The following is a 22,760-nucleotide window of genomic DNA, read 5'->3' as shown; positions in this document are numbered from 1 at the left end:
TGGATTTGGAAATTCAATTCTCATCTGCGGACTCTACCTGCTATTCTACACGTATGAATTAAATATAATAAATAGTTTAAATTTTACCATCCACTAGGGATGAGAAGGAATATCTCAGTTACGAAACTTCCAAGAAGTGGAAATATATCTGATGTAACGATACGATAACTGCATATTATTGGTGGCTCCTATCGGAACTCGGATTGCGAATCACACAATATTCATATCCGTTACAAGCTTCTCTGAAATGTCGTAAAATTAAACAAGAATATATTTTTAGAACAGTTACTTTTTGTAAGAACAAGGTTCAGAACATAGAGGTTGAGATCATCCTTTATCTCAAACAAGTACTACTTGACAATATTGTAGACCCTGTTGGTTAATTAAAGTAGTTGGTTGATTAGTCAATTCGCAAATCCACGTACCAATTTCATTAATTAAATCATTATCACCAACAGCGCATTTAGCTTATGTATGCAAGCCATATGCACAGCCATATTTTAGCCTGCAAAGCAACTGTGGATTCAGGTTTCAAGAGGAAGAGCATATGCATTGATGAATGGTGGTGATTGCAATAGATGCGCATGTGTTTGGTAAGGCCCATTAATGCAATTCGCCACTCTTGCTGTGCTAACAAAAGCCAAATCCATTTCTTTTTCTTCTCATAACGCTTCTATTTTGTACGTCTGTCTGTCTCATCATCTAATCACCTTTACTTTTCTTGTTCCACGTCAATTTTTGATTTTTACAATTTTTTATATTTTATTTGTGACAAATGGAGCTCTGTGGTGGGAATAAGAATCCGAAATTAGAATAGTATATATACTAAAGATATTAAATCGAATATGAATAATTTGAATCCTTAATGAGAATCGGATAAATATTATAAAAAATGATTTAAAAGGGTATATATATTATAAATAACTTGACCTGATTAATTGTTATACGAATTTTTAACGTTTTATTATAGTTAATCAAAATTATTATTTTTTGACAATACAAGCTTATATACCTTATAAATTAATATCTTTTCTAATAATTTTCGGTATGAGTCAGAGTCGAATTCGAATGTCCGAAACAACAGAGAATAAGCTCACTTAGATTATCAACATATTCGAAATCAAATTCTAAAATATTATGCCTCCATGGACCCGAGGGTGGTTAGCTTTATATAATTTTGTATAGAGTCGTCCTGAATCTAACAAACGATTATACTACACATAACAGTCGTCTCTCTTATAGTAGCATATAAAAAGTCGTCTCGCATTCAAACAAAAACGTCTGGACTGACTCCTAAACGTGCACCATAATTCTACAACTGCGTGGTATTTGTAGACTTGAATGGAGGTTGAAACGAATAGCATTCCAAGTTTCGATATCAACTCCACCGCAAGGCCATTCTGTACACAATCTGCAGGCTCTGAGTTGATGGAAACCAAAGTGCTCAACTCAAAGTGTGATGATAATGAGTCGTGTAGTGAGTCTGCGGCCATGAGGGTGCAGAAATACTATAGGGGTTATCGTACTCGCCGCTTGCTTGCTGATACTGCTGTTGCTGCCGAGGAATTCTGGTAACTTAGTTTAGTTACTTCTTTTTCGACCAATAGCCTACTTGTTATTACCAAATTTTCGGAAAACACTTATATACTTTCAAAATTTTCCGAATACTTTTAAAAATTTGTAAATTTTAGAATGGTGAAAAATTGTCTAATTTTTAGGGGGGACACAGTGTTCCTGCATGACTCTTCCTAGATCCGCCACTGCTTGTAAGAAAGATCTATTGTGTAGAGTTGATAAAGGAGACCTCATATGCGATTTTGTTTTTCTGGTTGTAAATAATGTAGGTGGCAGGCAATTGATTTTGCGAGGCTGAATCACAGCACGATTTCTTTCTTCAATTTCTCCAAGCCAGAGACAGCGGCTTCGAGGTGGAACCGAGTCTCTCTAAATGCTTCCAAGGTATCTGTTTCTGGTGTGTGTTTTTCTAGTTTGTGTAAGAAACTGAGAGTATACTACAGTAACAGGAAATCTCTGAGATGCCGAATCACAGAAATTGTGGTTTTCTAATTGTGTGTTCTAACTCTGTGTAGGTGGGTCAGGGTTTGTCCGTAGATGCTAAAGCACAAAAACTGGCACTTCAGCATTGGATTGAAGCTGTAATCTTATTATTTTCTTTATCCTGCCTTGATTTTTCAATCTTTTACCACATTGTTTGTCTATAATGCTCCTTGCTGATTTTTTACTGATCATAATTTATATACTAGATTGATCCGAGACACCGATATGGGCATAGCTTGCATCTGTATTACGAGGAGTGGTGTAAAGCTGATGCAGGCCAACCATTTTTCTACTGGTCAGTTTTTATTTTTCAGCTCACCTGCATATTTTGAATTATGGACTTGAATTCCTGGATAAGGATGGCACCAATGCATTTCCTGTAAAAGCTTAACTGTGACTTTTTCATTTTTTTCTCCTCAAAGGCTCCTTGTGACCTACAATTTCTTGTTCATGATCATCCACATTTATTATGAAAGGATTACAAAGTAAAGGGAAGTCAATCTGTAGTTCATGATTTTCCAGGTTAGATATTGGGGATGGCAAAGATGTTGATCTTCCAAAATGCCCCAGATCGAAGCTTCGCCAACAATGCATCAAGTACCTTGGAACTGTATGTGTACTCTTTTCTTTGTGTTACCTGATTGTGTTCCATTAACAAGTAAATATAATTGGACTACCCTCTCTCTCTCTCTCTATGGACATTTTTACTCACTGTATGTTATGGTTCATCTTTCTGCAATAATCAGCAAGAGAGGGAACACTATGAATATGTTGTTGTTAAGGGAAAAATAGTGCATCAACAGACTGGAATTTTTTTAGATACAAATAACGGATTGCCTGGGGCAAAATGGATATTTGTGATGAGTACCTATCAGAAGCTCTATGCTGGAGAGGTGAGATCTCGAGGAAGATGAAAAATATGTAGTGAAATTCTTGTTCAAATTTGATTTCTCTGTTTTTTTCTTGCTCATTTATTCATGCTGTCATCTTTTAAATTCAGAAAAAGAAAGGAGGTTTTCATCATTCAAGCTTCCTCGCTGGAGGGGCTACTTTAGCTGCTGGAAGGCTTGTGGTAAATAATGGAACACTTAAGGTATGCTGAAGTACTGCCCTATGGTATCGTATCTTGAATACCATTCTTTGCTTTCTGTAATAGAATATCTATGGGGACGTCGGAGTTCCATCTTTTATCTATTAAGAATTTTAAGTTAACCTTGAATATCTATCCAGTCTATCTCGGCATACAGTGGACATTACCGGCCAACTGATGAAAGGCTCGACAGTTTACTGTCGTTCCTCAAGGATAATGGAGTCAACCTTGATGAAGTTGAAGTATGTATCTTAGTTTTTCAAATTCAATAAAAATTTGCTTCCAAGTTATAAGGAACTGTAGAATTATTGATCTGGGATCTCCAATCCATGTCATAGTTCGATTTATTATTTGACTCGAGAAGTTGTCTACATTGTCATCAGATACGCAAAGCAAGTGAAGATGCTGAAAATAATGACGAAGGAAAATTAAGTAGAGATGGTAGTATTGAAGATACAACCTCAGAGTCCCTCCAACCCCATAATATCCCCAGTTTGGCGGATACGGTTCCAGTACATGAAGAAACTGAAGTGTTTGAAGCGAAAAATAATTACAGAAGAACTCTCTCCGGTGGTCTTCAGAGTCCTAGAGCTGATGTACCGAAGAAAGCAATACTGGAAAGAATCAATTCCAAGAAAGCTGCAAAGTCATATCAGTTGGGACACCAACTCACACTGAAATGGTCGACAGGCGCTGGCCCGAGAATTGGCTGCATTGCTGACTATCCTGCAGAACTAAGGTTACAGGCCCTGGAGTTCACTAGCCTATCTCCAAAGTCCTCATCAACACCACCAATCTATAGGCGAAAAGATTCTCCCGCTTCACCCTTGGCCTCTCCTTCACAACTCACAAATCATGAAGATGTAAATTACATCATGTAATTGTAAACTTATTAGAAAGCGATGTCAAAGTCCCATAGAACTCTTATCCCATAGAACTCTTATCCTAAAGCAGGCAATGAGGAAATCTTCCCTAGTCTAAAAGCGAAACAGTGTTCTTTTTTCCCAATACAAGTATTAAAATAATCTCCTCTGCTGGAGAAGGTGACAGTGCGATGTATGCCAATAACATACAATTGACGTACATTATCAGAGTGCCTTAATTTCTGTCAAAAAGACAACTTCTGACCAAGTATCAAGCTGGGGGAGCTGGTAGATTTAACTTCTTGTAGCGAAGTAGCAGACTAATTTATAAAACTATTGTTTCGAATCACTTGTTGTGGAAACTGGAGTCATGCTATTGTCCACTCTTTGGCTTCTAAAAACTTGTTAATATATCAAGCAGTTAAATATTTCATACATAAAAAAATTATTGTACAATTTTCAGAAAATCAAACCAAGTTACAGGAGAAATACAATAAATTTACAATAATTCTGCTAATTTATGCCTTAATTATAGTTCTGTTTTTTCAACCTAGCTAGGAAAAACAGATTCTGTCTGCATATTATTAATGTAATGTATAAAAAAATTCTACAAACAAGTTTTGCCGCCGACTGTTTCCAAGACAGATCCAGTACTTGCAGCAATGATATTGAACTGAGAACCTAACTCCTCCTGGGCAAATTGCCTCAGCTTTGACCCTCTCTTTACTCTTATCCTCATATCCTGTGGATAGACAAAAGTGCTTAAATGTTATCGCTAAATAGTGTAACCACTATGACAAATGCACATTGTATGAAAACCATACCAGTATAAGCTGCTTCTTATAACATATCAGGAAACTTAATAAGATCAATATGATTTATAATGCTAGATTACCATGTTCTTCTTATGGAAGCATATAATGACTATATGCTTCCATGTCATTGCACTATAGACAGATGTATTCCCATCCGAGAACCCCCTTCTGAAAAGAAATGAGAAAAGTTCTCAATCTAGAGGTAATAATTTTGTCAATGGGGATATGTCCATTAATGCAATTCCCGAGAATTCTATTAGTTAGTGTACCATTTGAGCACAACAAAAAATGTAGTGGCAGCAAATAGAAAAGAAACTGAAAACAACAGTGACAACGGACAATGTAAATGCTACTGGTCACCAGATTCTCTACTCTGCTCACCTACCTGATTTTAAAAAATCATGGACGATAACAGTAACTTATGTTTGTATTATCTTCAAATAATTGGCTTATTTCTTTTAAATCATACTAGCTTATAACCAGTGCAATACAAGGGTGTTTTTTATATTTTTTCTTAAAATATCTATGTATTTTATAAAAATAATATTATATAATTTTAATACATCTAATATTAGTAATAAATTATAATTTCTATTAAAAATATAATATAATATAATAATTCATCTTATTTGTATTTTTAGAACTAAATAATATATATATATATATATATATATATATTTATTTATTTATATGGGTCGCGCTGAAGAGAGTACCCATCCTTAAAATGGAACCTTAGAACCACTAAGATTTCGTTGTAGAATCCTAAATTTTAAACAGATTTTCAGGTTCTAAATCCAAATACATATTTTTTGCATCGTTGTGTGTTCAAAAATAATTTCAAAATATAATACATAAACACAACATTTTTTGCATGTACAGTTCTGCTGTATAACCCTAATTAATGCTAAAAATAAAGCTAAGGATTCTAAGGGTTCTTAGGCTAAGAGTTGTAAAAGGAACATGACCCATCTATACTATACTATTAAAGCCGAAACATTAAAAATTTGGTCGGTCGGTCGGTACTGGGGCCAAAATACGGGCCTATCTATATAACCAATTATTCTGGGCCTATTTATATAAATAATTATTCTTTTTAATTTGGGTCAAAGTACGGGCCTATCTATATAACTAATTAATAATAATCCTTTTAAAACTGAAACATTAAAAGTTTGGTAGGTCAGTATTTGGGTCAAAATACGGGCCTATCTATATAACCAATTATTCTGGGTCTATCTATATAACTAATTATTCTTTTTAATTTGGGCCATAGTACGGGCCTATCTATATAACCAGATAATCCTTTTAATTGAAATATATTACTTTTTTATATTTTTGACTAAAAAACTCAATCTTCTAAAATAACATTGAGAAACATGGTAATTACTTTTTTAACTAAAATATATTATCTTTTTATAAATTTTCCAACTAAAAAATTAATCTTTTACAATTAATACGGACATGGGCGACATATTTATACGTAAAGATGTGTGCCAAAAGTCTAAAAGTCAAATAATAAAAAATAGAGGGAGTATTATTATATTGGTCGGGCGGTCGGTACTTGGGCCGAAGTACGGGCCTATCTATATATATAACCAATTATTCTTTTTAACTAAAATAAATTATCTTTTATATATTTTTTAGATAAAAAAAAATCAATCTTCTAAAATAATATCGAGCAACATAGTAATTGTCTTTTTAATCAAAACGCTTTATCTTTTTTAGATTTTCTAACTAAAAAAACCGAGTTTTTACAATCAACACGGGCGCCATATATATAAAAATATAATATCATTAAATATAATTATTAATAAATAACATGTGATATTATTCAACCAAAATACATTAATAACATTATTTTTAAATACTCTAATGATCTCATATTAAAAGAAATATTACAAATCTGTCATATACTATATATTATTACACTATTAAAGCCAAAAATAAAAATTCACTTGGTTGGTCAGTTAGTTGAGTTTGGTGAATCGTTTGGTATTCGACCCACGGAGCTCTTAAATTTATAACATGTTATAGTATATTTTTTATTATCAATTAAACCAAAATATCAAATTTAGGTTAGTATGATGGGGAGGTATTTGGTTCATGCGTATGTTTTATACCATATTATTAATTATTATTAACTAAATATCAAATGTTGATTGGTTAGTTTATATCTGAGTTTATAGGCCACCTTAAATTATAACATGTAAAAGAAAATATTTTAACATTCTCATTAAAATATATATGTTCGACCTAATTTTCAATTAGCCATTTGACGGACTTAACTATGAAGAATTTATCCAACTGTTAAGTAAAAAATTTATTAAACCATGTTATTCTATCATAATTTTATTTTTACAATAAAATTAGGTAACTTTAAAATATATATAATAAAATAACAAATATATTAACCGCCCGTGCATTGCACGGGTTATAAGCTAGTATAAATATAAATATATATATATATATGGGGGCTTCTCAGCGAGGAACTAGTCAAATGGGTAACCTAGGAACTCTATTTTAAAACCTGCTGATAGCGGTTGCAAATAGTGCTGTTCTGTGATGTGATTGCAGTTACTTGTACGTTATAAACTATTGTATGTGTTATGTCCTGTACTCTTAACAAATTTATATACTAAAAATAATAATATCATGATGTTATGTAATTATTATAGTATAATATTATTTTATTTTTTATTTTTTTCTAAATGCTTAGAGTACTTTGATAAATGTGCTTCTTTTTTTAGGTTTATCGTGTTCTGTATCTCTAATTTTATACATGTGATGTCACTTACTTGTTTGTGTAAGTATTTTTTATTTTCTTAATTTACATTCTTTTAGAAATTTTATTTTATAAATAATTACAAAATGTACAAAATAAAAATTTTAGAAAACTAAATATATTATAATAATACATGGAAGAATCCTATAATTCAAGAGAATACAAGCAAATTATGGAAAAAATATATAATTAAATAAATACATAACATGTTAGCACTCTATATATTTTAATTATTTTGTGTTCTGTATTTTATATATAAAATACATTCATAGTATTTAAAATTCTATATATTTTAATATACAGGATCTAAGAAACTATTAAGAATACAATAAATTCTATGGAATACAAAAAAAATTGGAGTATTGGAGTACAAAGTTTGATAAAATGTAATCTAGTCATCTAAATTTCAATTTTTTTTGTCCAATAATATTTGTAAATATTTGACAACATGCACATTATGTTCTGCAACATAAACATCGTGATCAAATGGTAAAATAATTACTTTTATAAATCATAGGACTCTATATTCTGCAATATAACTAATAAGCAGAACAATAATCTTAATACTTGTTAAAGTTGAAAGATATTAATGATTAATTGACAATTATGTGCAAGACAACTTATAAATGATAGATTATATCAAAATTTGGATAATCAAAGATATTATATAGAATCAAACTAAAAAATTATGATTTGTACTCCAATACTTCAATGTTTTATGTACTCCATAGAACTTAACAAAAATATTCTAATAACTATATATAAAATTTAATAAAAAAATACAGAGCATAGATAATACAGTATATATATTAACTTTGTTTGTGTACTGTATTTTTTATAAATTATGTGTATTTATTTGTTTTAATACATGGAAGAATCACATAATTTACAAGAATGCAAGTAACTTATGAAAAAAATTATACAATAAATTAAAAAATAAAAAAGGGAGTACCGAACTCATGTTGGAAGTTATATATTTTAATTATTTAGTGTTCTGTATTTTTTGTTCTGGATTTTCTCATATGTTCTGTATTTTATTTTTCATATATTTCAATTTTTGTTGTTTGTTTTAATATATTTTTTATGCTTTTTATTTGGTTTTATGAAATATGTTGTAAGTTCTTAAAATTTTGAAGATAGTTTTCTAAACTTTGTAAACATTATATTTTAATATTGATAGTATGATTTAATAGAACTCAAAAAAATATATATGATAGCAAAATAAAAATATAAAATATATTAATAATATAAAATACAAAATCAAAATTAAAAATCATTTATATGTGTACAGATTAACATATACACGCTATAGCAGTTACACAAAAGTGGGTAGGCATAAGCAGTTAGAGTAGGATAGATATTGTATGGCTCGGATTGAAAGTTCCTAGGTTACCACGATAGAATAGTTCCTCATTGAACCATCCCCATGTATATATATATATCATTGCCACGTCTCCATACAAATTTAAAAGTTAACTAGAAATTCATCATTTATCAAAGAGTAGTCCAAAAGTTACCTCTTACAAAGGAGATCCATAAGAGGTATTAAAAATCCTCACAAGAGCGCCTCTAGTACTAGCCATAACAAGCATTAGCCCATATCGTACAAGCTCAAGCAAGGCACCACAATTCTCAAATCATAGAATGATCTTTACATCAATCCGCAATACAAGTGCTGAAATAATTACGACAAGCTCGTGAACCCTCAAATTATGGGAATTTGCTCCAATAGGATGATACTTAAGATTATTACACGCACGGATACACTATGTACGTGGGTCTTGCTAAAAGTGTCCAAAATGGATATGTGTCCGGGTATGGTACTCGGCAATTTTTTGAAAATTTTACAAGGTTTTGTGCCTAAAATAAGTGTCGGAGTGTCCATACCCATGTATGAGTGTCGACTTTCCACCACACGTACTCGAAACAAAATGAAGATACAGATACACAAACATACTTAAACAAATCATATGTACCCGCACAACTTCATATATCATATAAACAGATGCTCTGTACGCTTTCAAGATTATAAGTAACAACATCAAGTTGAGATAATATACATAGAAAAAGAAATTGCGAGCTAATTCTATCATCACACGCAAACTAGGGTTTGAAGAATGAAAAGTTACCTGTAAATCTGAAATGAACAGATGCTTTCGTGCGCTAGATTCGAAGAAAAGCTTCTACTGAGAGTAAACCTGGAGATTATAATGATTTCATCATCACTTTGAAATGAAATGTGAAGAAGAGCAATATTATTAACTGAATCGATAAGCCTAAATCAATTGGAATGATATTATCCCACCTGTTATGAAAGGAACAAAATTTGATATATGATCCGGAAAGGAATGCCCGAGTCTACCATTCTATTCTCTCAGGCAAACAGTCCAATTATCATTCCAGCAGGAATGAGCCATTACATAAAATCCAGTATCCATTCAATCCAGCCCAAGTGAATGTAGCCTAAATTTTAAAACTGTGCTTTTGGTCGATATGGTTGTGCAAGTACAAATTTTCAAGTTCATATATTGGGTATACTAGCAAATACAATTGCACAGAAGTTTTATATAGATCAGAGCCACTACAAATAGACAAATTAAATCTCCTGACAGCGTATAATTCCACTAGCTCCTCCATAGCATAACCATCTTTCACTGCCTTTATTTATATTCCATCGTACTCTATGCATTGCAATGATTTTTGGAGGCAAAATTTCGAATTTATCATTCTCTTCATTTGCATTGCCTTCTCTCAGTTGCACAGGCTCTGGATTATCATCTCTGCATACTAATGCTTGACTAGCGTTCGGCACCTTAGTGCTTTTAGTCTTGCTTTTTGAAGACTTCTTGCTCTTTTCAGCCATTATGTCCTCAGATCCAGATTCGATTCCCGGATCATCACCGTGTGACAAGGCTGCAAGAATTGTATGATTAGATTAGAATGCCTTAATATTAAGTTCCTGTAATTATGGCGCATTGCTATTAAAACGTCCTGTAGTGTATCATGTACAAGTTACTTGTTTTTATACTTTTGTGGATCAATCTGAAAGTGGCAGAAAGAAAGCCAACTCAAAAACACTACAGTCATAACCAGATTGTCATTGCGGCTGGGACTACATATTTTTACAATCAGTAAGGCAGGGTGGACATTTATTAAAGCTCTTTGTAAGAAGAAAAAGAAATGAAGGCAAAACTTAACTCACCTAAAGCTTGCTGATTTGATGGTTGACCTCCATTCATTTCGATCTTCACTTTTTTCTCCTGATTTGACAGATTCTTGAACAGGAGTGGAACATCCGGAAGGGGCGTATACATAATCAGAGTGGAATCTTCCTCAGTTAGTGACCCACAAAGAAAGTGGGGGGCACGATGTCGCAGAGGGTCTCTCCCCATTGCTTTAGTAGTAAGCTGAAATACGAATATTACTAAATCAGATCCTCCAGAATATGAACGAAAAAAGTTTAAAAGAGTTCCTACTCGCTTTCTTAACATTTTGGGTTAGTAGAACTGTGGAAGAAAGTTCTCAAAACTTTATTTGTTCAACCTCGGGGCAGAACGACACGGTACAACAAAACTAAGGTCCTGTTCAGTTTGGTAGGATGTAGAATAATGCAGTGGGAATGCAATCTATTATATTCTTGGGAAACAGTACAACGTTTTTTGATAGATGGACCTAAGTCTAGGATATCAGCAAGGCTTAGCCTAGCGAATATCCCTCGTCCTTAGTTACTAAAGGTCTAGGGTTCGAGCCTCAGTGGAGGCAAATGTGAGTGTAACTATTTAAATTTCTTGTAGTTGACCTCAATAAAAAATAAAGGACCAGGACATTCCTTCATATGTTTGCATAAATCCAAAATTTACCATCAGTAAAAACGATGTAAGAAAGTTTAGCAGCAAAAGATATGGAACACTCACCTGAAAACGAAGAACAGTGCCATCTGCACTACAATATGCAACCATTCCTAATATTGAGAAAAATGTTATTACTTAGATTTAAAACAAAAGTTAAATTAACGACAAACATTACCAAAGAATCTCATACCACAATAACTGTATGTTGCAAAAACTCTTCACAGCCTGAAAGTAAAGTGATATGCATCTAACCCAAAACATAACAGCTATCTTAATTAGGACCCTCTCTTTAGTGAAATATCTTTAATACTGCACTGGTGGGAGCTTATCTCAGAAATTATGCCATATAGCTAATGGGCCAGTATTTCACATTCTTACATTTTAATAATTTCAGGACTTGTGGAGAAAATAAATAAATAAGACTATACACAATAAGAAATTAGCAGAGTTTTTTGTTTCTTCTATGAAAACACTAAAATTATACTTTATTTCTAATAAGAACAAACACTAGTCTAAAATAAAGCCGTCAACGAACTCACAATCACAGAACAAAGACATCCTTGAAAAACTATGCCTGTAATATGATAACAACTATTTTATCACATATCAAAAGTCCACAAAGATTAAGCTCCACAATTCATATTTTGGACAGCCCCAGCTTTAAAAGACTTCCATATGGTCTAACAACGTTGTATTCTCTTACTTCATCTTAGGCGCTTAATCAGCACTAAAGAAATTAAAAACTAAGAGTATATCAGGAGCAAATAGAAGTAGATATAAGCTACTGCAACTAATAGGCAAATTACATTTTATAGCTCATAAAAAGAACATATTTAATTCAAATGTTTTTGAAGGAATTTACCTGTTATTCTTGAAACTTGAATACTCCATATCGTATAAGATGAACAACAATAACGGTGTAAACCTTCTTGTGGGGTCCCAACAAACGGTTTTCCAGTAACAGGAATATTATTTGCAGCTTCCGACAAGCTGAGAATCCTTATTGTTCCATCTTCATATGAGATAATTATACCTCTAGAAACATAAAAAGGACATATTGATTATAGAGGAAAAATAGTCGATACAGAGGTACTTCCATTGCAGGTAATGCCAAATAGTACCTTGGATCAGGCACCCAGTCCAAGCTGCAAATCACCTTTTGAATTGGATTAAGATCCCATAGTGGGCGAAATGGATCACTGCAGACAAAGTAAAAACGGAAGATATTTAAGCATGTATATAGTGGTAATCTTGATTAAAAGTGCATGACACAAGAGGACATGCCAATTCCTAAACAAATCAGATTAGGCATTTGAAGATTTGTCTATTCACCAGGACTAAAATCGAACTAACACGGTAGTGTTCTGATATTAGTGAAAACAAGGTTATTAAAGGCACCTAAGCAGGGATGAGGCGATCCTCTTCAAAGAGGTTAATGCTTCATGGTATGAAGTGTGAGGCTTGGCTGAGTGAACTTTGGTTTACTTACGTTGTTTAAGAATGAATCCAAATTCAGTAGTACGTGAATTTTGAACAAGTCATTCCTATAGGAAAAAAAATATGAAGATGTGAAATGTTTTAACGACGGACTTTAATCATCATCTTCACACTTTAGGTGCAATTGCAAGTTCAATTTATCCTCTTTAGCAAATAAACGTGACAAGCAATTGGCTTCTTTGTCATTGCGGCTTAGGTAACTCCCCAAATCTTTGTACAATATAAACAAACCATCAAGCAAAAATTATAATATTGATACTATTATCTTTTATTTGGTCAACTATACAACCCCTTCTACTCTATATTATTAAAACTGGATCTATTCCTGTAATAGAAAACGTTTAGTAAAATAGAAATTTAAAGTCTTGTAATTATAATATATGAATAAATTAATTTAGATAACTTCACTGTAAATATAATAATCTGATTTCTAAAACATCAAAACTAACATAATAATAAATTTAATAATGATATGTAATAGGTCAAGTATATAAGTTAAAATATCAGTAAATTTTAGGAAATTGTGATTTTACATTTAAAAAAATTATCTGTGTGCTTCAGTGTTAAAGATGATTAGTTTCTTCATTTTATAGGTAAAGTCGTGTGTTTTTTAAGTTATATTTGAACTATATGTGTGTGTGTGTGTGTGTTATATACTTGATTTATAACATGTTGAGTTCAATTTCTTATTTATATGCACGTTAAAATGTATTTTTTTAATCATGTAGAATCAATGTGCTTGGTCTCTGTGAGACATGCACCATAATAGCACTCGCTTTTGCAGCTCAGGGCTCTTGCAGTTAAGGAGCTAAAGACCCTAATGTTGTGTTTGGTTGGGGTGAATGATTCCGGAAGGAATGGAATGAAAAATGAATTATCTTATGGACAATTTTTAAGAAATTTCATTCCTTCCTCCATTCCATTCCTTACATCATGTGCTAGATATCACACCTTCAATTTGAGATGGAATGCTCCATTCTTTCTCATCCTCAATTTCTTCTCAAATCTCATCATAGCAATTTTGCACTTCCTCAAATTTTTTTCAAAACTTTCTTCATATCTCTATTAGTTTCAAGTATTTTTACTCATTCCATTCCATTCCATTCTCCCCAACCAAACACAACATAAGGGTTTAAAAAAAAGAGATAATCATACTGACCGTATGTCCCAGAATTTTAGGCATCCATGTCCAGCAGTAACAATTACATTGGCACTCCCGGGATCACTGTAGATTTCAGCAATATACACTGTTAGTATTTTACACGAAATGAAGGAGATGACGAGAGAATGTAAGTACTTCGATTAAGCTTGTATATACTGCATTTATAGAGACAGGGGATGAAAATTTCCACATGGTTTATGTGAAGAGCAAGTCCAACAGCTCCCCAAATGAGCTCCTGAGTTAAAATTATAGAGAATATAGGATAAATGATGCCTCACCGATGTCGTAGTTATTCCTTAAATCACTAGGACATCCCTCTCATTCCCTATTTTTTGGTAACCCCTAGGCATTCCCAATTTCATTTTTGGGAATAAAATATTCACTTCCCTCCTTTTCTAACCAATAATTTTCATTTGTCATACTTTTGGTCCCCACCATTTTCCACCTACTAGTTCAAATATATTATTATGTTAATAATAGAGAACAAAAATAAAGAATATTGTTGGAGTTGAAATACAAAACAATGCCGTAAATCACTATGATACGATATTTTATTATGTTTATAAGGAGTGCACTGGGACCCTTAAACTACTACAAAACAACATTTAAACTATTTGCAGGTGATTCAAATCATCAATAGATGGCCACGATATGAAAACCTACTGCACATTGCTATGTGATTCTTTTTTTACATGATATACTAGGCAAGGTATTGATTTACTTCATATCTATTTTCCTCTTTCATAAAAGATTGCTAATATATAGCATTACTTGCCTTTGGCTTGGTGCCCAGGCTAGTGCTCTTATAGGAACTGTATCTGCACTGAAGCAAAGCAACGGCCTTGTATCTGCACACAAGAAAGGACAATACAATGCTTAACTACTTAAAGCATTTAAAAAAAACTGAGAGATATCCTCTTCGTTAAATTAAAAAATTTCAACATACTTTTAGTGCACAGATTCACTAATAGCCTGATCTGACTAGAAAATATATTCTAAGAAAGGAACCAGTTTAGTGAGTACTGCAGGATGTTGATACCTTTGCAAGAAACATTGGCCGAGAACTTCCACAATGCAACCTGAACATGAAGTAAAATTTTCAGTTCTGGAACTAAGGAGGAATTTACTACAATCAACTACTATAGTTGACAAGTAAACCACCACAAACACGTAATTGATATAATAGCAGGAAAATAAACGATGTACTAGACAGCAGATCTGATTGAATACACAACCCCGCAGCAATTCGAGAGGCGCGGTCTCTCCTGATACTACTACTGACTTAACACAATTTCCCGATAGATACCCTAACCCTTTTCTTCCTCCTATTTTATACTCCCAGTTAATAAAAGACTTCTTTACCCTCCATTCCCTATATTTCTCCTTTTTACCCCTGCCTACTCCTGATTATGTTTCTTTCTACACGTATACTTAAACTTAATATGCCGAGGGTCCTCATTCCTTGCAGAATTCAGGTGGGTAAATAAGAACCAAAACCTTCGATGCATGTGACGTTTGTTGCAAAATAAGTAAATTAAATAATTTGTTCACTTTTCTCCACATCCTACCTCCAAGAGAAGAAGTAGTGGAATCCCAAAACACAAGCACAGTGAATGTGATCGACTGCATTTGAAGCACATTGAATGTGATTGACTGCATTTGACTAGTATTGAAATCAAGATAATTCTAACGAGTGTGTATTCAGAATGTTTGCGTGTTGGTTGACTGATGGGGAATTACACAAAAAATATACAAGAATTAAATAAAGTCCAACTTAAGTTATCGTGTCATCCTGAACTGCCTAGTGTGTTCTTTGGTCATATGATGCTCTTTCCATAAGATGATGTGGATTCCAAAAATTATCTTATCATTGTCTAGTCGCTATAAGAAAATATACAATGAAAGAAGGAGCATGTTAGACTATAAACCATGTGATGTATATTACCACTCCATCATGACATCCAGCGAGAATAAGATCATGAGGCGGTGATGCAGACCACTCCACTGTTAGAGGCACACTGATTATAAAAAGCCAAAAAATAAGAAAAACATTGAACAAAAATATAAGCTGATACTGTAATATAATGATAATGTAACACTGCAAGAGAAGTCAAAATCTAAGGTTAGAAAATTAGCACCAATCCAGGAAGTTAAAATTATAGATATAATCACAGCTATTCAGCTAGCAGTGAGATTACAACAAACCTATAAAACTATGCCCAGCAAATCAGCTGAGACTTGAGGGTATTTATTGGACAAGCTCTTATACTAATTTATGCCATTATGTGTACAAACTATATCATCGATATAAATCATGATTCCTGTTCGTAAATCTTCATTAACTCCTGCTTTTTTAAACATCTTTAATGCTAAATAAGATGCCAATATTTGGTACTGATTTTAACTTGGTTGAGCTGACTCAGGAGATGATATAATCATTGCAATTCTTTTAAAGCACAGTAAAAAGAAAAATCTCCACTATGATCGGTGTAACGCACTGCATGAAATAACTTCTCAAAAAGATTATGCTGGAACTCGAGAATTAATTTATGGCCACAAAGTGGGTATAAGTTTTAATTTTACTCGTCAGTTGTCACAGGGACTGCATAATTCTCATGTCACATATATATTATAAACAGTTAACATATGTGCAAATATCATGATATCTATTACCTTTGTCTGTCACCTGATGTCAACCTGGAACATCTGAAGACTGGATCTAATTTAATAAACCGTGGGTCCGTTCCATCCTTTCGCGTAGCAGAATAAATTAATTTAACCGCATGAGGTGAAGGAACATCCCAGCTGCATTTTCAAAGTTTTATCATGTCATTATATCCAATATCCCCACATGTGAACAAGGCCACAAATGCCAGAAAGAATATAAGCATGGATTTAGAAGGAAACAACATATAAGTAAACTGACTTAGTAGTTGGATGACATCACAGAGGATGCCCTAGGGTCTAAAATTGCTCCAGTTAAACTTGCACTATATATGCGAGACAACCAGGCAGGGTTGGGAACTGGGGGCACTAGCCTTCTAGGTTTTACACTTGATGCTAATTATTATACTTTCAGATTCCATGGTTTTCAAATCCTATTCCAGAAGAAATGGTACAAAGAAGTTTGGGTTACTACATTCACTAAATGTTTTTGTACTTAACAGCCCCCCCCCCCCCCCCCCCCCCCCCAAAAAAAAACAAAAAAAAGGCAGACTGAGTTCAACACAACGAAAATAAAACAGAAATTATTAATTTAACTCACACTTCAAGAGCTCCATTTCCTAGCAAGACAGCAAGATATCCCATCCTATGCTTGGAATCAGCATTAAATGAATCAGAAGAATCAGAAGGCCGCCACTTCACATCCCATGCAACCTTCCCATTATGAGCTAGACACAACACAGGTCTAGGTATTTCTACATCCTTACAAGAAGAACACCTGGAAGTAATCATTTTCAACTGCCCTGTATATAATTGGCTGGAGTCCTGCTTTCCAGAAGAATCACTTTTAGCAATTTGTTTACAGATAGTTCCAGAAACTTCATTTATTGGACACGAAGTGGACTCAGGATATTCAATTGCAAGGACATCCATATCATTGCCTTCAAGTGCATCTCTGGACTTCTTATTACTTCTCCCTCTTTTTATCCTAGGTCGGGGGGACTCGGTTTCTTTGTCACTATCACTGGTATTTACTTTAGGTGATTTAACAGAAACATATTGATCATCAGGTTTATTTCTGGTAACTCGTTTCGGTCTCTCTCTTGTATTCTTTTTCACAGGTGATTTGATATCTATTTTACCAATGTTGCCGGGTGTTTGTTGTGGCTCTGCAGACATCTCTTGGGCAGAGATTTTCTTTTTTCTTACCGAGTATTTTGTAGCAACCTGATCATGCGTATTCCCAGAATCTCCCATGTTTGGAACCAATTCTAAAGAAGCATCAATCTGTTCTATGTCAATATATGAGTCTTCTTCAGAATCAGATACTGGCTTTTTTCTAGGTCTCCCTTTTTTTTTCTTTGGTTTAATGTCATCTTCAGAGTCAGATACTGGTCTTTTTCTAGGTCTTCCTTTTGGCTTCTGTGGTTGAGTTGAAATCTTTTTCACTTGAGAGGGCACATATTCCTCTTTAAAATTGTCATTCAATAGACACCAAATTTGAACCAAACCTCTTCCAGTAAGGGGAGCACCTATCTTGTGATATGAAGAATCAGGAGGATGAGCAGCAACCGCGAGAAACTAACAGGTCAATAGCCAAAGAAAAGTGACATGAAAGTAATTAAACATCGGCCAATGATTAAAAAGCAAAAAAAATCTGTACATTGTCCTGTTAGATCCTTTGTAAAGATTAAAAAAACCATATAAAAGCAATAGCATCTTAGATTCTGAGTAATATGCAAATGCGATGTAAACAGCAGGACTCGGGGTATACAAAATGCACATAATAGAGATATCTATCAACTTGTAGACTATTAAAATAATAAGTGAACGGCAATTTGCCATCAATCTAAGCATTACACCATGTGTGCAAACCCACACTTGAATTTTTATTTTATTTTTTTTTGCTAAATAACCCACACTTGAATTTTTATTTTATTTTTTTTGCTAAATAACCCGCACTTGAATTTTATATTGTGTAATACAGTAAAACCTCTATAAATTAATTATGCCAGGACCGCTAAATTTTATTAATTCATTAGATTATTAACTAATCGAGGTTAAATATGTATTGTCGCTATAATGTTGGGACCATAAATCTGTCTGATTATTAATTAATCAAGGTTTAACTGTGGCATATCAGCCCATTATACTCAACAATGACCTAAGCATTTATGGATTTGAGATATGAAGGCGACAAAAGCAGATGGGTACTTTCAAGACCCGGTTTAAGCGACTAAAAGTGAACAAGGTGCAGGGAAATTTTATTGTCCCAGGACCCAGTTCTCATAGGATATAAAATTCACTCCTCACCATGTGATGGCATGTTAGATTGCTACTAGACCATGCGCCTACCCCAATTTTTTTTTTTAATAATAGGGATTACCAAGTAGAAATCAAAGAAAATATTGTGAATGTTGGGTATACAACTCAATCAAGTTACAAACCTAAATTTGTTTTATAATCTGATAGCTTTATAATCTGATAGCAAAGAAAACCAACGACTAATTCACTAGTAACCATTGCACATCAATAAAGTATAAAATTGATTTAACAGGAATTTCTTTTACCTCACTCTTGGCATGAGACTCAGAAATTCGGTGAACAGCAGGACACCAATCTAATGCCCAAACAGATCCTCCAGCGTACATTACAAAATCTTTGCTGCAACAAGATCTAATAAGAAAGAGTCTAAATAAAGCATATGTACTATCAACTGTGTAAGACGCAAATGAATGTCCATCTTCTTGCGGAGTGAGCACTGACCCATATGCTTGTAGTATTATTGAATATCCTCAGAAACCGAACTCGATATATAACCGGCACACAAAACCCATTACAGGACTGCAATTTGTTTATCCGCAAGACTCAAAAGAATTTTAAATTGTAGTCAGTATTGTATTCAACCACCCTTCTACGATATTTTGGACCTAACATTTATTTATTACTTGCTTTCACCAAAGGGAGAACACCTCACATCAAAGAAAGAAAGCATCAAGGAGTTGAAGCGATCATTATTTCAGTTGCAATCGTGTGTGGGTGGGTGGGTGGGGGGCGGTGGGGGGGTTGTCAACGGGTTATGGGTTATAAGGAGGGGGGCAGCGCTCGTTAACCAACTCCTAGGAGAGACATTATTGACTGCATTGATCTCGCTATTGGTAGCTACACCGCCAAGGCACCAACAGTTATAAATCAATTATTTTCTGTTGACTAATACTTTATTTACAAGTTATATTGCGTAAATTAGTATCAGAATTTATTATTAGCACATAATTAATTAGCACTAAATAAAGAACATATACAAGAATCCATTTTATACCAGTAGGGGAAATTCGAATACGGCATATAGATCCAGCATAAAGAAAGTAAATTAAATATTTAAAAAAATTATGCAGTCTAAATCTAAACATACCCAGATCCTGGAAACACTGCATCTCCAGTTTGTTTGGCTTTCTGCATTGATAGTGAAACCGCATATAAGAAGCAGCAAACTTACAGATTACTGTTGTTGTGACCTAGTATACCAGCAGATAGGAAAATGAAGCAGCAAACTTCAAAAGTATGTACCTTAGGAACAATAGCAGCTGAGAACTGGGGTAGGTTTATCTCACCAATTACATCTTTCCCCTGTTGATTTTCACTTTGACAAGCAAATCTAATGACTCTAGGTTGGTAATTGAAGTGCTTCCATTCTCTGCATGGATGAATAGTAGAGAATGAGATCCACAATAACCATAAGAGCAGGTACAGCAGAAAAAATCCTCAAAGGATTGCAAATTTCGAAATAGAGCAAATTTAACTATTATAGGATTCAACGGACGAAAATGAAATACTTTGTCAAAAAATAAACACGGACAAAACAGGGTATGAATGACAGAGGAAAAATTACTTTTATCCAAAAAACAGTGCAAACAATTTATCTTAAAAAGGACACCCTTATTACAACCAAAAAAAAAAAAAAAAAAGATTTATCAAGTCTCAACAGTATATATATGAGAGAAAGTGGTCCTTTAACATAACTTTATACAAAACCAAAAAAGCTGCTTATAAATCCCTCAACTCTGACCAGACCAGCTGTCTGGACCGAGTTAAAATGCCTAGTCGCCTAGATTCAGGTCTAATTAAGTGGCATGTCGCGTCATGTCGGGTCGGGTTCATGTCGCGTCTGATATTGCCACCCCTTGCTATCCCCTTCCCCATGACAAACTGACACTTCATCAGTTATAGTTCCTACTACCCCCGACCAGTGTTGTTTTAGGGGCAAAATCTTAAAAAGTGCAGGACCTAATATTGAAGTGCGACTTGAAGCGCGAACTTTTTTGTCAATAAAAGGAAAGGGATATTTACAGAGTTCAACGAAAAAATATATGACTCATGATTCTTAACTTTCAAACATAGCATAGAATGTCTATTCTAACAGAATTGTCAATACTAAAGCGTCAATCAATGATGTTCCAATAATTTAAAAGCTTCGGAGTATTTAGCTCAACTTCCGGACCTTCAAATTTTCATTCGTCCTGGGAGACTTGGAGATGCAGAGTCATTGTTTCTCTATTATGTGCAAAATTTGGGGAGGATTGGAGATAGGGTTTCTTTATTCCCCACTTTTAAGGATATATTTGCCTTAGTTAACCTTGCATGCTTTTTAGCGCTTAAGCACGCTTCTTTACCGCTTTTTTGCTGATTTCATAACCATATTAAAACGCTAATATTTGCATCACACATCTTGTGCATTAATCGCACAATTAAGCTTAACAAACTGCCCCGGCGTATTCCTAAAAATCTAATATAGATAATGTACCCAAAACAAAACAAAACAAAACTGTCAAGCAGTAAATGATCAAATCATAAATAAACTAACCTCGAATATTCGGTTGCTATAATTCGAAGCATTTAAAGATTTATATAACTTAATCAACTATGACATACTCGAACTACATTAACGTGTGCCATTCTAGTAACACTGACAAACTCAATCATGCAACCACAATGTTTTATACACAACAAAACCACAGATATCAAAACAAATTATCCAAGCTCAAGGAAAAAACTCAATCACCTCAAAAACGTCATCGAAGCAGACAATCGCTGAAGTTCCTCTTGATCAAATTGCACTTCACTTTCTCCGCAAAGCTCAGCAATCTTGTCCATAGCTCTGAAGTGATTCTCAACAGAATGATCAAACAGAGACACTTCAATTCCCGGCGCCGGCGGGTCCTTCTCCGGCACGTCTTTTTCCGGCAAGTCCTCCGAAAATTTCGGCGGCAACAAATCCGCAGCTTCTGGTTGTGGTTGTGGCTGTGCTTTCTTCTTCTTGTTCTTCTTTCCCTTGAATTGACGCACTGCTTGAGCAATAGTAATTTCCATGTCTACGTCAATTACTTCTTCCATGTTGTGTTAATTTCTAGGGTTTATTAAATTTCAATTTGATTAAAAATGGGTGTGTTTTTGCTGCTACTGAAAAGTTAGTTACGGGAATGGAGGTACAGAGGAAAACTAAATACTGTTAACAGATTTTAGGTTCGGGCTTTGCATTTTGGGCTGGATTTGGACCCTGTGGAAGGGTTATACCTACACACGTACGGACTTGAGCCCTTTCTCTTTTTGCGTAGTCCATTTATATAATTAGATATAAAATTTTGCATTTATATAATAATTAAGATGAAATATTTTAATAAACGTTATTCATATCAAAACTTAATTAAAGTTATTTTATTAAAAATTGTATCAATTTTATTCAAAAAATATTTTCTTTCTTTCCCAATAGGAATATTTGTGCTTGATACTAGGATCAGGTATCGGTATTAAATTTCCTAATTAAAATGTTTGGAGTTTTTTTTATACTCGTACGCAAACCAAAACTTCAAAATGTATGAGTTTGGGTATCATATTTTTTCTTCATTCAAAAAATATTTTAAAAAATTGCATAGAGCAGCAGCCCACATGCGAGGTTGGGAATCATCTCCAATCTGGAGTCTGGA

General features: G+C 33.7%; 2 protein-coding genes across 8 annotated transcripts; one reads left to right on the top strand and one right to left on the bottom strand.

Annotated features, from left to right (window-relative positions):
• The first annotated feature begins 1,193 nt into the window (after positions 1 to 1,193).
• LOC108218786 (IQ domain-containing protein IQM3) lies at positions 1,194 to 4,200 on the top strand. Of its 2 annotated transcripts, none has more exons than XM_064091385.1 (9): positions 1,194 to 1,571; positions 1,845 to 1,959; positions 2,091 to 2,156; positions 2,265 to 2,353; positions 2,581 to 2,668; positions 2,805 to 2,951; positions 3,059 to 3,151; positions 3,289 to 3,390; positions 3,513 to 3,691. In XM_064091385.1, the coding sequence occupies exons 1-9, from the start codon at positions 1,342 to 1,344 to the stop codon at positions 3,546 to 3,548; spliced, it is 966 nt and encodes a 321-aa protein (XP_063947455.1). In that variant the 5' UTR covers positions 1,194 to 1,341; the 3' UTR covers positions 3,549 to 3,691. The 2 variants fall into 2 exon arrangements, with proteins under 2 accessions (XP_063947455.1, XP_017247384.1); XM_017391895.2 differs by having other exon boundaries at positions 1,195 to 1,571; positions 3,532 to 4,200.
• A 222-nt stretch (positions 4,201 to 4,422) lies between these two features.
• LOC108218785 (uncharacterized) lies at positions 4,423 to 22,276 on the bottom strand. Of its 6 annotated transcripts, none has more exons than XM_017391889.2 (19): positions 21,839 to 22,276; positions 20,347 to 20,473; positions 20,192 to 20,232; positions 19,350 to 19,443; positions 17,381 to 18,360; positions 16,789 to 16,920; positions 16,061 to 16,133; positions 15,155 to 15,194; positions 14,891 to 14,963; positions 14,113 to 14,178; positions 12,578 to 12,655; positions 12,319 to 12,491; positions 11,520 to 11,566; positions 10,808 to 11,012; positions 9,911 to 10,518; positions 9,735 to 9,803; positions 9,123 to 9,280; positions 4,836 to 4,994; positions 4,423 to 4,753 (listed from the first exon to the last, which is right to left on the bottom strand). In XM_017391889.2, exons 1-15 carry the CDS (start codon positions 22,168 to 22,170, stop codon positions 10,202 to 10,204), a joined length of 2,778 nt encoding a protein of 925 aa, XP_017247378.1. In that variant the 5' UTR covers positions 22,171 to 22,276; the 3' UTR covers positions 4,423 to 4,753; positions 4,836 to 4,994; positions 9,123 to 9,280; positions 9,735 to 9,803; positions 9,911 to 10,201. The 6 variants fall into 6 exon arrangements, with proteins under 6 accessions (XP_017247378.1, XP_017247377.1, XP_017247380.1 ...); XM_017391888.2 differs by having other exon boundaries at positions 4,907 to 4,994; XM_017391891.2 differs by lacking the exon at positions 4,836 to 4,994.
• Positions 22,277 to 22,760: the final 484 nt, after the last annotated feature.

The sequence above is a fragment of the Daucus carota genome, chromosome 4, assembly GCF_001625215.2.
Source record: "Daucus carota subsp. sativus chromosome 4, DH1 v3.0, whole genome shotgun sequence".
In the NCBI taxonomy this organism is placed as follows: Eukaryota; Viridiplantae; Streptophyta; class Magnoliopsida; order Apiales; family Apiaceae; genus Daucus; species Daucus carota.
The sequence above is the reverse complement of the archived record's forward strand: the minus strand, read 5'-3'. Positions and strand labels throughout refer to the sequence as shown.

What these genes read in the sequence shown, in the direction of transcription:
- LOC108218786 (XM_017391895.2), top strand. Translation starts at nt 1,342, where the DNA reads ATGGAGGTTGAAACGAATAGCATTCCAAGTTTCGATATCAACTCCACC. An exon ending in GGCCAACCATTTTTCTACTG is followed by an intron (nt 2,354 to 2,580) that starts GTCAGTTTTTAT and finishes ATGATTTTCCAG; the next exon opens with GTTAGATATTGGGGATGGCA. An exon ending in TCAACCTTGATGAAGTTGAA is followed by an intron (nt 3,391 to 3,531) that starts GTATGTATCTTA and finishes CATTGTCATCAG; the next exon opens with ATACGCAAAGCAAGTGAAGA.
- LOC108218785 (XM_017391889.2), bottom strand. Translation starts at nt 22,170, where the DNA reads ATGGAAGAAGTAATTGACGTAGACATGGAAATTACTATTGCTCAAGCA. An exon ending in GCCTGGGCACCAAGCCAAAG is followed by an intron (nt 14,179 to 14,890) that starts GCAAGTAATGCT and finishes TGAAATCTACAG; the next exon opens with TGATCCCGGGAGTGCCAATG. An exon ending in GCACTGTTCTTCGTTTTCAG is followed by an intron (nt 11,013 to 11,519) that starts GTGAGTGTTCCA and finishes TTCGTATTTCAG; the next exon opens with CTTACTACTAAAGCAATGGG.